This window comes from Salarias fasciatus, chromosome 11 (genome assembly GCF_902148845.1).
Source record: "Salarias fasciatus chromosome 11, fSalaFa1.1, whole genome shotgun sequence".
NCBI classification, from domain to species: domain Eukaryota; kingdom Metazoa; phylum Chordata; class Actinopteri; order Blenniiformes; family Blenniidae; genus Salarias; species Salarias fasciatus.
In genome coordinates this window covers 34,831,725-34,848,014 of record NC_043755.1, presented here as the reverse complement: position 1 = coordinate 34,848,014, position 16,290 = coordinate 34,831,725, and the positions used below count along the sequence as shown (strand labels likewise).

At 49.8% G+C, this 16,290-nt stretch overlaps 2 protein-coding genes across 2 annotated transcripts; both read left to right on the top strand.

Moving 5' to 3' along the window:
• The first annotated feature begins 7,151 nt into the window (after positions 1–7,151).
• On the top strand, positions 7,152–9,697 carry rnf183 (ring finger protein 183). Its single transcript, XM_030103626.1, has 2 exons — positions 7,152–7,309; positions 8,080–9,697. Exon 2 carries the CDS (start codon positions 8,145–8,147, stop codon positions 9,030–9,032), a length of 888 nt encoding a protein of 295 aa, XP_029959486.1. The 5' UTR covers positions 7,152–7,309; positions 8,080–8,144; the 3' UTR covers positions 9,033–9,697.
• A 1,126-nt stretch (positions 9,698–10,823) lies between these two features.
• On the top strand, positions 10,824–15,745 carry mgat1a (alpha-1,3-mannosyl-glycoprotein 2-beta-N-acetylglucosaminyltransferase a). Its single transcript, XM_030103610.1, has 3 exons — positions 10,824–11,305; positions 12,147–12,921; positions 13,855–15,745. Exons 2-3 carry the CDS (start codon positions 12,292–12,294, stop codon positions 14,554–14,556), a joined length of 1,332 nt encoding a protein of 443 aa, XP_029959470.1. The 5' UTR covers positions 10,824–11,305; positions 12,147–12,291; the 3' UTR covers positions 14,557–15,745.
• Positions 15,746–16,290: the final 545 nt, after the last annotated feature.

The following is a 16,290-nucleotide window of genomic DNA, read 5'->3' as shown; positions in this document are numbered from 1 at the left end:
TCGATTGGTCCAGCTAAGTCAGTATGTACTGACTCTAACGCTGCCTTTGCTCTCTCATCAGGGTCTCGGTTTCGGGTTTTAATAAACTTCCCTTTTACACACACTTCACAATCTTGTTTAGCTTTTCCTTTGATTTTCATGCCCTCAGTAACATTTTCCAGTTTAGACAAATCTTCATAGTTACAGTGGCCAAGGATTTTGTGCCAAGTTTCAATGTCATGACACCGGTTACATCCATCATCATCAACAGTAACATCTGAGTTAACAGTATTCAAATAGTACAGGCGTCCATATTCTTTTATGTCAAACCTTGTACCGTCCTTGTGAATAAGCTGGTTGCTTCCCTTCTTGAAGATGACTGACGCTCCATTGGTTGTCGCTGCCTGGACAGAAAAGATGTCTTGCGGGTAGGTGGGGATGTAAAGCGCTCCGTCCAGCGTCGCCTTTACTCTGCGTCCCTCACTGTCTTGTAGGTAGACCTCCGCTGCTCCTCTCTTTAGTGCGACTCCGCTCGTTCTCGTCCCGTCTGCCGGTTCCATGAAGTGTTTTCCTGGTGTGAATGTCTCATCAAACTTTTTAAAGCTTTGAATGTCCGTGACTATGTGTGATGTGGCTCCTGTGTCCACCATCAGACCTCTTTGCTTTAGTCCTTGGACATCCCAGTCATTTGCTTTAAATGCAAAAGTGTGGTCTTCAGAATCTGCTGCATGTTTAGCATCGGTCTTCTTTTGCCGTCTACAGTTACTGTCTTTATGTGTGGGGCTCTTGCAGTAACTGCACCATTGCTTCTCTTTTTGCCCCTTTTGTTCACTTTTAGCATAACATTCACGTGCTTTGTGGCCTTTTTTCCCACAACTGTAACATGTGATATCTGCAATTTCTCTGGCTTTTCCTTTCTGCCAACTGTTGGCCTTCATCACGTTATCTTCAGAGTTCACAGTCTTTCCAGTGGTCTCAAAGCTTCTCAACTTAGACTTGAACTCGCTGAACGTTATTTCTTTGTCGCTTTGGGTAATGTGTAAGGAAAATGGCTTGAAAGATTCAGGCAATCCTTTTAGCACCATAGCAATGAGTAACCCATCACTCAATGTCTCTTCAGCATTTCTGAGAGCTGTAATGGCTGTTTCCGCCCTTATGATATAGTCTGTAACGCTCTCGCTGGCCAGCTTCTGTAGCGACGTTAGCTCTGTGTACAGGCTGATCACGCGTGGTTTGCCCTTACCAGCGTGGTGTTCTCTGAGTATTTGAAGCGCTTTCCTTCCATCATCTGTGGCTTCTCTCATCACAAGGGAAAGGCTTCTGTCATCCAGCACTTGTATAAGCTCTGCATAAGCTTCTTCGTTTTTCTCCTCTCCGTCTTCATCGTCTTGGCTCGGCTCAAACAAGATGGCGTCCTTTAGCCCGAGTAGCCGCAAGTGTCCCAAGAATTTAGTTTCCCACAACTCGTAGTTTCTTTCGTCCCCGTCGAAGCACAAGCGGTTCCACCGGCTTCCTCCATCCCTTCTGGGCCCATAACCTGATGGTCGACTCATCTTTAGGGCAGGAATACCGTGAAAACACGCACATTTCGCGGAGGAAAAACACACCACACATCGGTAACGTTGACCGGCTAAAGCTCACACTGAGCACCAGGCCGTTTAATGCAGAACTTCCGGTTTGTATCCTTCAGTGTAAGAGCACCCAAAATAACATTGCAGCCTCTAAAGTATATTAGGCCAACATTCACCGTGTATGATCAGTACTGTGCTGCGACAAGAGGACAAATGGACCGAAACAAAAACTCGGGACCGTACGGAGACCAGCTGGACCCTGTTCAGACCCGGTTGGGCTCACTTACCGCTCCTGTTGTGGAAAAGGCCTGGAAGTCAAATGTCCATCAAAGCTTCGCAGCAGCACGGCGCTGCAGGCTGTCAGGGCACCAACTTTTGTCTGGACTTCAGAGAGGCACTTTGTCTTGAAGAAGACAGAAACACTACAGCCAGACACAGAAACACTACAGCCAGACAGAAACACTACAGCCAGACAGAAACACTACAGCCAGACAGAAACACTACAGCCAGACACAGAAACACTACAGCCAGACAGAAACACTACAGCCAGACAGAAACACTACAGCCAGACACAGAAACACTACAGCCAGACAGACTCACATCTTTGTGAGGCTGCAAAGTTCTGTGACTTACCGTATTGGCCCGAATATAAGACGATGGTTTTTTTTTCCAGAAATTGCATCCTCAAAAGTGGGGTGGTGTTATAATCGCGGACTTACGGTAGATGGTCAATACACATCCGCGCCGCTAGATGGAGCCAAAGTATCACTGAGCAGAGAGCGAGTGGAGCGATGAAATGAGATCAGACGATCTGATGAAAAATGGCGGATCATCTGGAACAAAGGGGCTGAACGCTGGACAACTGAGCAACAACAGAGGAGAAGTTATGATACCAACTTTAAACTGATGGTGATCAACGCAGCAGAGTCATCAAACTACTGCCAAGCCGCCAGGAGGTCTGGTGGAGCAGAGCCTCGTTCTGATTGGAGAGCACAGAAAAAACACTCCAGATGCTAACGCTATGAGAAAAGCTTTCCGTGGTCCTGAGAGACGCTTCAGAGAGACTGATAGAAGGGAGAGTGAAGACGTCTCTGAAAGACGGACAGACGGAATGTCCACCACCAGAGCCTGATTCAGCTGAAGGACCTGGACAGTTATTTACATCATTTATGCAGTTTTGACCCCTTGAGGTTCTTATTTGTTGCTTATTGTTTCTTATTTTGAGAAAGAGAATATATTTTTTCATTTTATATCTCGTGAAATGTTATCTCAGTTGTGAGTTTTTGAGTTTATAATAACTGTATAATAAAAAGTTGTTTTATGAGTGACCTTACTGTCTTCAGCATTTTTTTTTTTTCACAAAATGATCTTTGAAAAGCAGGGGTCGTGTTAACTAAACTAAACAAAATTAAACTAAACCAAACTAAATTAAACTAAACTAAACTATACTAACTAAATACTAGTTTAAACAGTTAAGTATCCACAAAGCTGCCCCAGGAGCTAGAATGCTGTGGGAAGTACGGTGCACTGAGCCCTGTCCTCTAATGTCTGAATGTTCTTCCCTTTAGTCCCTTCATTGCTTTTCACCTGCTGTCCCCCCCTTCGAGGGGGAGTCTTCTCCAGTTTCAGTTGCTGACTCCACTATTACGAAGGCCTACGAACAAGCTCCGTCCGGACCGGGAGGACACCCCTGTCGGTCCTGCCCGCGGACTGGCTTCAGTTCTACTTCTGGGATCCGTGGTTCTTGTGCTGGACCGTCCAACGGACTGTCCTCAACATAGTCCTAGGCTTTACTTCTTATTGTCTCATGCTAGCTGTTGCCAAAGCTGTCCGTCCCTGGGAGAGGGATCCCTCCATACTGTGGTTCTCCCCAAGATTTCTTCTTTTCCCACTGGGTTTTTGGAGTTTTTTCTTGCCGGATGTGAGGGTCTAAGGCGGTGGTTGCTTCGTTCTGTCTCGTTACTGTAAATATTGACATATTACCATTATGCTTATTCACTGTTTTTACTTTTACCGACCAATGTAACATCTTGAAGCCTCTGAGGCAACTGTTGTTGTGATACTGGGCTATACAAAAATAAATTGATTGATTGATTGATTGATTGTTATAATCGGAGTCGCCTTATATTCGGGCCAATACGGTAGTTGTGTGGACCCGGTGGACTGCAAGGTGCACAATGTTTTCCTTCATTTTATTTGCAGTGATATTTGTTTATGCACAATCTAATCGTACTTTAAATAGTTGCAGTGATATTTGTTTGCACAAAAACTTTTGCACCTTATTTGAACTGTAGCTGTAACTTTAAAGCTCCTGTCCAGAGTTTTGAAAGAGAGAGGTTTTTTTTTTTTTTAAGAGAGTTTTTTTTAATCCAACGTCTGGAGGCTCCGCCCTCCCTCTGCTTTCATGAGCGACCAAGCCACGCCCCTTTAACTGTGCACGCTATTATCTGTCGGGTGAAAATGAGAGCCTCCAGTCCTGCAGCATCCTCCATGTTGAGCTGTTTCCGGTGGATGTTCAGCAGACGGTGGATATATCTGCTGCAGAGCTAACTCTCCTCTGCTGGGCGAGCGACGTGCTCTCTGGCTGCTCCAGCTGACTGACAGCAGGACAAGGCGGAAGCTCGAAGTCTATTGGCTGAAGCTGACCGGCGCTTTTTCAGATAACATGGGGGTCTATGAGACGAAGGCGGAGCTCATTAATACATTTTTATATTGCTTTATGCTGATATTATATTGTAGTATGAACCAGACTGACACACTGAAGCTCTGCTGAAAAATGATTCATATGTTGGAAGCGAACAGAAACTCAGACACCAGCTTTAACAGTGTCGCTGCTACACAGGAAGGTTGGGAATAAACAAAAGACTTTGAAACAAGAAATGGTCTGACATTACTGCTGGGTAAATGGTTCAGTCCCACAGAGGATTTCCCATTAAAAAGAAGTCTCATAAACAGCTACTGAGCTACAATATTTATTTTCACAGAGTCTCATTAACTTATTACAGTAGAGTCTGGTTTTTGTCGCCGTATGAGCAGGAACAGCTGAGGAGGTTTACCTGTCCTGGACATTATGACATGTTCAGGATAAATATCAGCATGAAGCAGAGGAAGACTGTTAGCCATCAGTTTTATTTACAGAAAAACAGAAGTTGGTCACATATAATCAAGATAAACAAAACAAGCGGTTCATGTCAGCACATGGACTTAATGTCACCATTCATACGTTCACACCGGACACACTGCTCACTCTCCACAGCGTCGTCCTGCTGTGGAGCCTGATAACCATCAGGTGTGTGAGCTGCAGGTGCAGCAGCTGCAGTAACTGCCGTCACGACCTCCCGTCTCCTTTGTCTCTGTCGGATTCTGTTATCCGCAGCTTTCTCCTCCGTGTGTGGAGATGTAACGACAGCTTCAGTCTGGATGAGGTTCATCACTTCATCAGCAGCTCTCCTGAAAAACACACGAACATTATGACTTTTACCATGAGGTCAGTTACAGTAAACTCTCAAAGTCAGTCTCCTCTGAGTGAGGACAACTATCATATAAATTCAAAAGTTAGTGGAGGAAAGAGAGAGTGCGAGCTAGCGTGGCTAACGCTAGCAGCCAGCTCACACTGCTGACACCGCTACACGGGTTAGCTCCGGCAGCGACCAAAATGACACGAACCCACGAAGATCATTTACTTTTCATCAACAATGACCACAGACTCAGCTGCTGGCTGCTCAGGGCGCGTTGCACTGGGGCGACTGACCGACTCTGTGGTCCTGGCCATGGTGGGGGGTGCTCTGCCTTAAACGGCTTCAACAGCGCCACCTCCTGTTGTGGCCTGCAAATTACACCCTGGCTGCTGTGAATAAATCCTGAGTCCTGCGGATGAGAATCAGGAAGCTGCAAAATTCCTGCCAAAAGTCACGTGACGGCGGGGAGCCAATAGTTTCTCCTACCTGCACAATTGTTTTTTGTACTCGGAAAAAAAATAATTAATCTTGAAAGATATTTTAATATAAGTGCAGTTATATATTTTTTTGATTTGTGGAACGTTTTTGTGATGAACAAACCTCAGTGCATCAGTTGTGAATGACATTTTGCTTTTGCAGAACACACTGAGTTTGTTTGTGAATCACTGGCTGTGAATAAAACACATTTTTTGTGTTGGAGAGGTTTTGGCATTAATTTCACTCCAGATATCGCACTCCAACAGCTTTTGTACTTGTAATCCCGTAGGAGCGCCGTAAAGCAGGTTTGTTCTTGCGAGGTGTAGTCGGGTTGGATCCTTTGAAATTGCAAGCGCTGTTTTCAGGACAGACGGGGGGAGTGGAGGGACCGGCGAATCACCTGACAAGTCTTTCTTTCCCCCCACAGGGATTCTGAAGCACATTTATTGAGGAAAAAAGTTGCAAAGTTCAGCTTTAAAGCAGACCTACAGGCTGTAATGATGGACGTGTTTTGTGTAAAGTCCTCGCTCTGCCCCCCCCCATATAAGAGAGCCCCCCCCCGACAGCCGCGGTACAGTCCACTCTGCTGCTCTTCCCGCTGAAGGAAGACGCTCGGCCTTGTTCCATTTTCAGTCTGTGATTCTGTGATGGATCTGGTCTTCTGAAGAACGCCGTGACGCCCCTGATCCTGATGCTCCTCGCCGCGCTGGACTCACCGCGTCTCTTCATCCTGGCTCGGCAGACGTGGCACCGGTTGATCCCAGAGAACCCCGACTGGGCGGACTGGATGTTTTTATCCTACTTTTGTGCAGTACCCCCCTGGTGTGTCTGTGTTTGTGTGTGTCTCTGAGTGTGTGTGTGTGTGTGTGTGTGTGTGTGTGTGTGTGTGTGTGTGTGTGTGTGTGTGTGTGTGCGCGCGCGCACACAGGGTCAGCTATGCAGCAGGTCTTGTTTGGTTAGTAAACACACACGTTCAGTGAGGCTTCATGTTTTCCTCCAGTGGAATTTACCCAGCATGCTTTGCTCTGTGGCCTGATAAGAATTAGTGATAAACACCAAAGTAACAAAGTACTCTGAGTAGTGTGAGTACTCCAGCACTGACAGGCAGAGGTTCCACGGTCAGGGAACATCAGTGGAGAACTTCAACACCTCCAGAACCTTCAGAACCTCCAGAACCTCCAGAACCTCCAGAACCTTCAGAACCTCCAGAACCTCCAGAACCTCCAGAACCTTCAGAACCTCCAGAACCTCCAGAACCTCCAGAACCTTCAGAACCTTCAGAACCTCCAGAAGCTTGAACGCTGAGCGTCACACTGGGACGTTCTGGCGTTCTGGTTCGTTCTCAGCTGGTTCAGGACGGGGAACCAGTCCAGTTCTTCACTGGAGTCTGGGATGTTCTGAAGTCAATAAACCAGTCTAGGTCCTCTGGTTCTGGTTCTGCTTATGGGTGTGGTTCTGGTTGAGACTTGATTTTAGATCGGTCCTCGGTGTTTTTAATGTCCTCCAGACTTGAGCGTCATGTTAGCAGGTTGTTGATCAGCTGTTAGACTGAGACTCTGCTCCGCTGAGAACCGACGACCTGCAGACTGAAAACTGCTGGATCACCGCGGCCGGTCGGACCGGTCGGACCGGGAGGACCGGAGGGGGGGGGGGAGGAGGAGGAGGAGGAGGAGGAGGAGGAGGAGGAGGAGGAAGCTGCTATAAGACAGCAGCTCACTCACACCTGGGCACTAGTCCAAAGCTAGCGTTAGCCTCATGAAGCCCAGACACACGTTCTCCGTCACGTCGACTCGGAACACCTGAAGACGTTCCCTCTGCGATCAGGTCAGAACGTTCCTAACGCTCTAACGTTCCTCCAGAGGTCAGAGAGACAGACTTCCTCTAACAGGCTCCAGCTCCTCACAGCTGATCTGATTGACTGATTTCAGGATGTTTGTCTAAAATCTGATTTTATCTTTAGCTTGTTTTGTTATGTTAGATTATTCTGTCCTCCTCTGGAGGTTCTGGGTACGTTCCTTCTGTTTGACGTTCTGCTGAAACATCCCTGGTCTCAGAAACTTCATGTTTTCCATTTCTGTCCTTCGGATGTTTCAAACCATGTTTCATGCTGAAGGACGGGAAGCTGCAGCTCTGCTTCCTGCTGACGCTTCACATTCAGCCCAGCTTCACTTCAGCGTTTCTGTCGTATCTTCTGCTCCTTAAAGGCGTTTTTGTTGACAAACAATCTTCTTTATTTTTTAAACAAAAAACAAAACAACCAAAACGAACCAAAACAGCGGCAGTTACAGCGTCTCTCAGCCGCGAGCTAGCATGATGCTAGCAGAGTGCTAACTTGAAGCTGGAAGAACAATCACTTCAAATTCAAATGAAGCTAACTTGGATGTAGCATGACGTCAACGAGGAGCTAGATTTGTGATAACTTGAAGGAAGCATTATGCTAACTTGGTTCTAGCATTATGCTAATGTGGAGCTAGCATTATGCTAACTTGATTCTAGCATTATGCTAATGTGGAGCTAGCATTATGCTAACTTGCATCTGGAACTTGAAGCTAGCTAGCAGACGTCTCTGACTCCATTTTGTTGTTGTTTTTCAGTGGTTGTGTGTGATTGGAGCAGGTGGTCTGACGCCCCGCCCCCCCCGGGCCTCGTCACCTCCAGGATGAGCGGCGAGGGGTCGGGGCGTCGACCCCTGTCTAGCGTGCCTCAGAATGTCAAACCCAAGATGAACGAGAAGGGGGCGGGGCTCCGGGCGGCGCCGAGGAGCCGCAGCATCAGCCCAGAGCAGCGGGGGCGGAGGAGGGAGCGGCAGCGGGCGGAGCGGCGGCGGCGCGGGCGTAGCGAGGAGGCCCGCGGACGCCACGGGAAGCGCGCGGCAAGCGAGCGGCGCCCCGCGGCGGGGGAGGGGGCGGAGCCGGAGGAGTGCGCCGTGTGCTTCTGCTCCTACGACAACGTGTTCAAGGCGCCGAAGCTGCTGGCGTGCGGCCACACCTTCTGCCTGGAGTGCCTCGCCCGCATCAACGTGACGTCGCCCGACCTGACCGCCGTGTCCTGCCCCGTGTGCCGCGAGCCCACCCGCCTGCCGCACGGCCGCGACCTGCCGCGCCTCGGCACCAACCACGACATCATCGGCCGGCTGCCGCCCGGCATGCGCCGCGCGCTGTCCGTCCGCTTCAAACGCAGCAAAGGGAAGCTGCTGCTCAAGGACCCGCCCCCCCCCGGCGGCGCCGCCGCCGCCGAGCTGCCCGTCAAGAACCCGCCCGGGGCCGGGGGCGTCGTGGCCGGGCTGGCCGGGGACTCCGGGACCGGCGCCCCGGAGGACGGCGGCCCGCCGCCCACCGTGGTGGACGTGGGCCGGCCCCCCGGAAGGGTCAGAGGTCGTCTGCGCCGCCTGCTGCGCTCCGACCGCTGCTACTACGCCGTGGTCGGCTCCATCATCACCATCACCGTCACGCTCATGCTGGTGGGCATCCTGGCCTTCATCATCATCCCGCGAGTCCCCGGACCCCCCCGGCCCCCCCCGCAGAACAACCAGACCGGCCCCACCTGACGGGCCGGGGCGGGGCCAGGGGAGGGCCGGGGAGGGGCGGGGTCAGAGGGTGGAATCAGAAGTAATTCACTGGGACGGACAGGGGTGGAGTCACGATGAGGGTGGAGTCAGGAGGAAGGGGTGGACTCAGTGGGCGGAGTCAGTGGGCCGAGTCAAACCGTGTGAAATGAGCCCAAACAATTAGAAATGAAGTGAAATCTTTGGAGGTGTTCTGACAGTCAGTCCTGACCGAGCTCCTCTTGTTTCTGTTCTCATCCAAGCGTCACACGTTCTTTATAAATGAGCTCAAATTTAGCATGAAGGTAAAAACCAGCAGCCGGAGAACCTCTGAGGCCCAGAGAGTCTGAGAATCGAACCGTGAGTGCGGCTCCACCTGGAGGACGGTCCACTGGGAATCGATCCGCGGTTTGATTCTAGATCTTTAGCTTTTACCGGATGAAGGAAAGATGTTTGAAGCACTGTGAAATGTCTGCATGAAGCTAAAAAAGGTTGTGAATAAAACTCTCGGGGATCTTTGTCTTTCAAACATTTATTTGTATTCTGAACGTTTGTTTGTATACAGACGTTAGTTTATACTCGTAAATATCAGAAGATGATTTTTATATTTTTACAATAATCAACTTTTTCTTCACGTCTGAAAATAAAGCAGTTTTGAAAAAGTCAAATTTGACTGATGGCGTCCTTCAGACTCAACATGCTAACGCTACCGGCTAGCTTTAGCATTAGCATCAATGTAGCTGCTGTTAACTGACTGTTAGCATTAGCATCATTGTATTCAGAGAAGGTAAACATTACCCAGGCAGGCTGAAGGTACCAGGCTAATGCTAGTGCTAATGCTACATACAGAGGCTCATTAGAGTAAAGTGGATTTTAGTGAAACAGTAACCAGTGACACCAATGCTAGTCTGTGCTAATGCTACCATTGAGGGAAGCTAATGCTAATGTAATTAGAGCTAAGTTCAGTTATGTAGACAGTTCTTAGAAGGAGAAGCTAACTGCTACTTGAGCATATTCATGCTAATGACAATGGCTGTGGGTGCAGGCTAATGGTAATGCTAATGCTAATGCTCCTCACAGACGTGAGTCATTTCATCTGTTGAATAGGAGCTTAGCCAAACTGCAAACGCTAGTCCAGCTAATGCTAAAGCTAACAGAGCAACAGCAGCTAAATCTCACTTCATGTTTTAACCCGTCGGGTCAAACATTAGGTATGTGGGCCAAAAGTGGCCCAGTGTGGCTGGACCAGAATGAACCAGATCAAATCTCAGTGTGGCTGGACTGGATCAGACTGGACCAGACCAGATCTTAGTGTGTCTTGACGAGACTGGTCCGGATCGGACCGGAGAGCGGCCGGTTTTTGGTCCATGGGCTGCATGTTTCACACCCTCTGTTCTAAACAGCTGAATTCTTCACAGATTCTGAATCCACATGTTAAAACTTGCTTTTACTCTTTCAAAGAGTTTTTTTATTCTTTAAAAGTCTCAGAAAAAATAAAAGCTGCTATTTTTTTTTTTACTTCAGCTCTAAACTTCAGGCTGTTTCAACCAGGTTTGATTCTTTTGCTTTATTGTGATCTCATCTGTCTTTTTAACTATTACAAATCATTTTTAATTTTTATTTCAAAAGAATCAGAATGAATTTATTATTCAATAGAATTTTTGAAAGATATTTCAGAATATCAAATTTTAAAAAAATGAAATAAATACCTTTTTGTGAGGTGAGACATTGTCAGCATGAAGTGCAGCGCAGATCCAGTCTTTATTTATCGTGCAGTTTTTGGATTCATAAAAAACAGCTGAAAGTGCTAAACAGTAAAATCAGTCATAAAAACAAAAACATGTTGAGCTAAGTTAGCTATAAAATCTAATCATCAGCTGAACAGAAGAGTTTATTGACTTTTCTTTCTTCTCGTGTGTTTGTTGGTTCCTCGTTTTCTACTGAAACCATAAAATCCGTCAAATGCTACTTCTAACTGAGCTAATTCAGGCTAAGGTTAGCTGTGGGGTCATGTGACGTCTCAAGCTGACAGCTGGAGGCGGGACTTCCGGTGTTCAAACCAGGAAGCTGTCGTGTAACTTCTGCTGCTCCTCCACCCCTCCCGTTCCTCCTCCTCCTCCTCCTCCTCCTCCTCCTCCGCCGCCTCCGGGCTCCACAGGCAGCGGGAGCTCTCAGGACTTCAGCCGCTCGAAGTTGCTTCCCTCCCGGGGAAACGCTCCGGTAACTTTCCCGGCCCGTCAGCGGAGGAGCAGCCGCATGAGACGCACCGCTGTCGGGTAAGAGCTCCGGGTCCGCTCCGACCTGCCGGTCACAGGTGACCGCAGCAGGGAAGCGGGTTGCGGGTTCGAACCCGCGTCGTGACTTCCTGTGCTCAGGCTCACGTGTCTTGTTTCCTGCTTTCTGGACCTTGTTCAGTAGTCAAAAACTGTTAGACCCGAATCCGGTCCCGGTCCCGGTCCTGGTCCCGGCGGCCTGCTGGAAAAACGCCTTTTCCAGACAGACTCCTTTACTCTGGAGGAGAACCTGAACCTGGACCTGGACCTGGACCTGGACCTGTTTCCTGAGGATGAACTGAGGGAACAGAGGAGAAACTCTCCTTCCATCTGGAGCTCAGACCGTTCTTCACCAGACGTTTTCCAGAATCTAGACTTCATCTGAAAAAACACAGAAAGTGAAACTTAATCTGACAACTAGCCAGATCTTCATGATCCAGAACCTCCAGAACCTCCACTTCCCACTTCTGCTGTACAGCTGACGTTCCCAGGAGAACATTCCCACTTCCTCCTGGGAACTTCCCACTGTAACAGTGTAACAGTGGGAAGTTCCCAGTTGACCAGGGAACAGCTCAGGCTGGACCTGAAAGGTTCCCATGTGACAGGGTTTTTCCCACTCCGAACTTTCCCATCCTCATGGTGGTAAATTCTCAGATGATATTTTTCCTACTTCAAGGATGGAATTCTGTGACGCTGGAAGTGGGAAAATCCCCGGTATATGGCAGTAACGGTATTTTCCCACTTTACCAGGAGGAAAATCTTCAGTTTGAACAAGTTGAGTCGAATGTTGGCACAGAAACCTTCCCAGTGTTTTTACCGGTTGAGTGTGTTCCTTGTGTTCCAGAGGCAGGTGTGTTTCTGGGCTGGACGTTCCGGGATGTGTCAGGTCCTTGGCGCTCCCCGGCGTTGGCGATCCGGCCCGTCCCGTCTCTCGTTGCCGTGGTCTGTAAGGCGTGTCGTGGCCCCGCCCCCTTCCCGCGTCCGGCGCCATGCTGCGGAAGAAGGGCTCCCTCGTCCTGTGCGGCGCGTTCCTCTTCATCACCTGGAACGCCGTGCTGGTGCTGCTGCTGCGGGGGCGGCCGTCGCCGGGGGCGGAGCAGAGGGGCGTGGCCGAGGGCCCGGCGGGCGACGTGGTGGCGGACGTGCTGCGCATGGCGGACGCCTTCGAGGCGGAGCTGGGGCGGCAGAAGGAGATCCTGCTGCAGATTAAGAGCCGCCGCTCACCGCTCGACCCGTCCGGCGGGGGCGGGGCGGGGGGCGGGGCCGAGGCAGCCTTCGCACCCCGCCCGCCCGTCATCCCCATCCTGGTGATCGCCTGCAACCGGGTGACGGTGCGGCGCTGCCTGGACAAGCTGCTGCGGCTCCGCCCCTCGGAGGAGCTCCACCCTATTGTGGTGAGCCAGGACTGCGGCCACGCCGAGACCGCCGAGGTCATCCGCTCCTACGGTGGCGCCGTGACGCACCTGCGGCAGCCCGACCTGTCCGACGTCGCCGTGGCGCCGCAGCACCGCAAGTTCCAGGGCTACTACAAGATCTCCAGGCACTACCGCTGGGCGCTAAACCAGGTGTTCCGGACCCTGGGCCACGCCGCCGCCGTCATCGTGGAGGACGACCTGGAGGTGAGCCCACCCGCCACTGCTCCACCCCCCACTGCTCCACCCCTCCACCCCTGAATGTTTCTTTCTGTGCCCGTCTTAAAAGAATACCCCGAAGATTTTGGACCCACGCCCTATCCCGATCATTTACAAAGTGAGATAAGCTCATAAATACCTTTTTTGTGTCCGTTCGTCCAGTGCCTGGCTAACAGCTGTTAGCATCGTAGTTAGCTTAGCTCAACTACGGCAGGTGAAGAGGAAACAGAGCCAGACTGAGAAAGTGGACATAATCCTCCTTCCAGTGGTCCAGGGGACGGTGTATTAGCACGCAAAGTAAATCCGAATGGTTATAAAACATTTTAAAAGACGTGTTTTCTTTTCAATCCCTTAAAATAGTGTTTTGATACACAGACCTGCACAAGCATAGTGCTCTGCGGAAGGATATACCGGCGCACAGCGGCTGAGTCTATGCTTCTACTGCTGTGCTCTGGTATATCCTTCCGCGGAGCACTGCGCAGGTCTGTGTGGATCAAAACGTTATTTTAATGGATTGAAAAGAAAACACGTCTTTTAAAATGCTTTATAACCATTCGGATTTACTTCACGTGCTAATACGCCGTCCCCTGGACCACTGGAAGGAGGATTTTGTCCACTTTCTCAGTCTGGCTCTGCCTCCTCTTCACCTGCCGTAGTTGAGCTAAGCTAACTACGATGCTAACAGCTGGGAGCCTGCGGCTGGACAAACGGACACAACAAAGGTATTTATGAGCTTATCTCACTCTGTAAATGATAGGGATAGGGCGTGGGTCCAAAATCTTCGGAGTATTCCTTTAAATTAGCGTTAGCAGAAGCTGCTCGTCTCGGCATCAACCAAGCTTCTTTGCTCTCTGTCATTGTTAGCATTAGCATTAGCATCATGGACGTATTCCTCACTGCAGTTGTTGTTCCGTCCTCCAGGTGGCGCCGGACTTCTTCGAGTACTTTCGGGCGCTGCTGCCGGTGCTGCAGTCGGACCGCAGCCTGTGGTGCGTGTCGGCCTGGAACGACAACGGGCGAGACGGGCTGGTGGACCCGGGCCGGCCGGACCTGCTGTACCGGACCGACTTCTTCCCGGGTCTGGGCTGGATGCTGCTCCGGGAGCTGTGGGAGGAGCTGGAACCCAAGTGGCCCGCCGCCTTCTGGGACGACTGGATGCGGCAGCCGGAGCAGAGGCGCGAACGCGCCTGCGTCCGGCCGGAGATCTCGCGCACGCTGACGTTCGGGCGCCAGGGCGTGAGCCTGGGCCAGTTCTACGACAAGTTCCTCCGCCACACCAAGCTGAACGCCGACTTCGTGCCGTTCAGCACGCTGGACCTGAGCTACCTGCGGGAGGACTCGTACCGGCGCAGCTTCCAGACTGCCGTGTACGCCACCGCCGCCGCCGTCAGCTACGAGGACCTGGTGCAGGGCCGGCTGCAGGGCGCCGGGCCCTTCCGCCTGCAGTACTCCAGCAGGGACGCCTTCAAAATGCTCGCCAAGAACCTGGGTGTCATGGACGACCTGAAGTCCGGCGTCCCACGGACGGGCTACCGGGGCGTGGTCAGCTTCTTCTACAAGGGGCGGAGAGTATACTTGGCCCCTCCTCCAGGGTGGAGCCAGTACGATCCCAGCTGGAGCTGATGAGCCTTTCTTGCTAGCCACTCTTACCTTTAGCCTTAAGCTAGCCGCTGCTCTTGCGGATGACTGCTAGCATTAGCTGAGTTTGTCGTCGGCCACTGAGTCAGCTGTTCGCGGAGCCACTGTGATTCTGCTAGCGCACTAAGCCTATTGTTAGCATTAGCAGACCTGCTAATGCTCTGTGCCTGCACTTAGCTGCTTTAGCTTTTTGCTGATCTCAGTAAACCTATCACCGTTAGCTTTAGCAATATCGGCATTGCTTTGTTTGTGCTTTTTTTGTTGTTGTTGCTCATTTAGCTAACTGCTAGCTAACGGACCGTAAAAATGAAAATGAATGTAATGAAAATGAATCTTCAGAATGGATGCTAACACCAAAGATGCTACCTACTGCAGTACAAATGGTTTTGTTAGCTTAATTTATGTTTAGCGTCATGCTGCTTGTTATGTAATATAACTAGCATGATTGCACACTGCTTTGTTTCTGTTAATGAGATAACTGCTAACATCTTCCAGAGTAACAACTTGATCAAAACGTTCTCTAAGAGATTCAGGTGTCCGCGCTCGATGACGCTAACATAATGTTAGCAGCAACCGGTGCAGCGTGTCTAAATGTGAACGCTAACAGGAGGATCTAATGGCATGTCGTCCGAGCTTTTCTCAAAAACATTCAGGTTAAAAGCGGTGGTGGAAACTTCAGGAACTGCCTAGCTGTTAGCATGCTAAATACGCTCTGACAGGAAGTTCTCTCTCTTGCTCTTGCTCTCTCTCATCCAGTAATGAATGTCCACTTCTCGCCGTGTGATGGCGTTCCTCCAGCCTTTCATTTCCTGTGTTAGTTTACATGTTTTGAAGCTAGCGGTGAGGCTAACAGGCTCAACGGGCCGCGGGTCGCCCTCCTGCACCGTCCGCCGGTGAGCCTCTGCAGATCCCTCTCAGGTCTTCTTCCTGCTTCGGTTCCCCGCTCTCCCGGGGCAGACCGGACGCTGGTTCTCCGACTTGCTGATGAACATGACCTCTGACCTCTCCGAGCTGTTGACTGCTCGTCTCGGCACGATAATCTGTTTTTCTACAAAGATCTCTTCTACCTGCTTGGATTTGATATGTGATCATTTGTTTGGTTCTATGATTTGTAGCTCCATGTGGGGATATTTGATTATTTTTGCAATAAAATAATTCACAGTTCTATTCTGAAGTTTTTTAGAAGCTGATTAATGCTAATGCTAACACGGCACGTTGAAACTCAAATACATGATTCACAGAACATTAGACAGGATTTATTCAGACTAAAATGAGTTCAATGTATAAAAAAAATCACATCACCCCCCCCCCCCACACACAGGTTTGTATTTCTATCCTTGTGAGGACACTCATTGACATAATGCATTTCCTAGCCCCTTACCCTGACCCTAACCCAAACCACAACACAGCCGAACCCTAAAAGAAATGTTTTTGACCTTTGACTTTTTTCAGTAATAACAACATGGTCAAGAAAACACTGTTTCCCCTCATTAGGACCGGAAGAAGGTCCCACAAGGCACATCGTGACAGGATTTCGCGCGCACACACACACTGAGCATGCGCGCCACTAAAAGCTAAAAATACAATAAAGTACTAAAATCCAAATCAGCATTTTTGTTCATAAAAATAATGTAAAGAAAACAACAGTAATAAGATAATGACAGACGAGTAAAAGAAGAATACGGTGCAGATACTTTAAAACATGAGATTTTTCTTCAG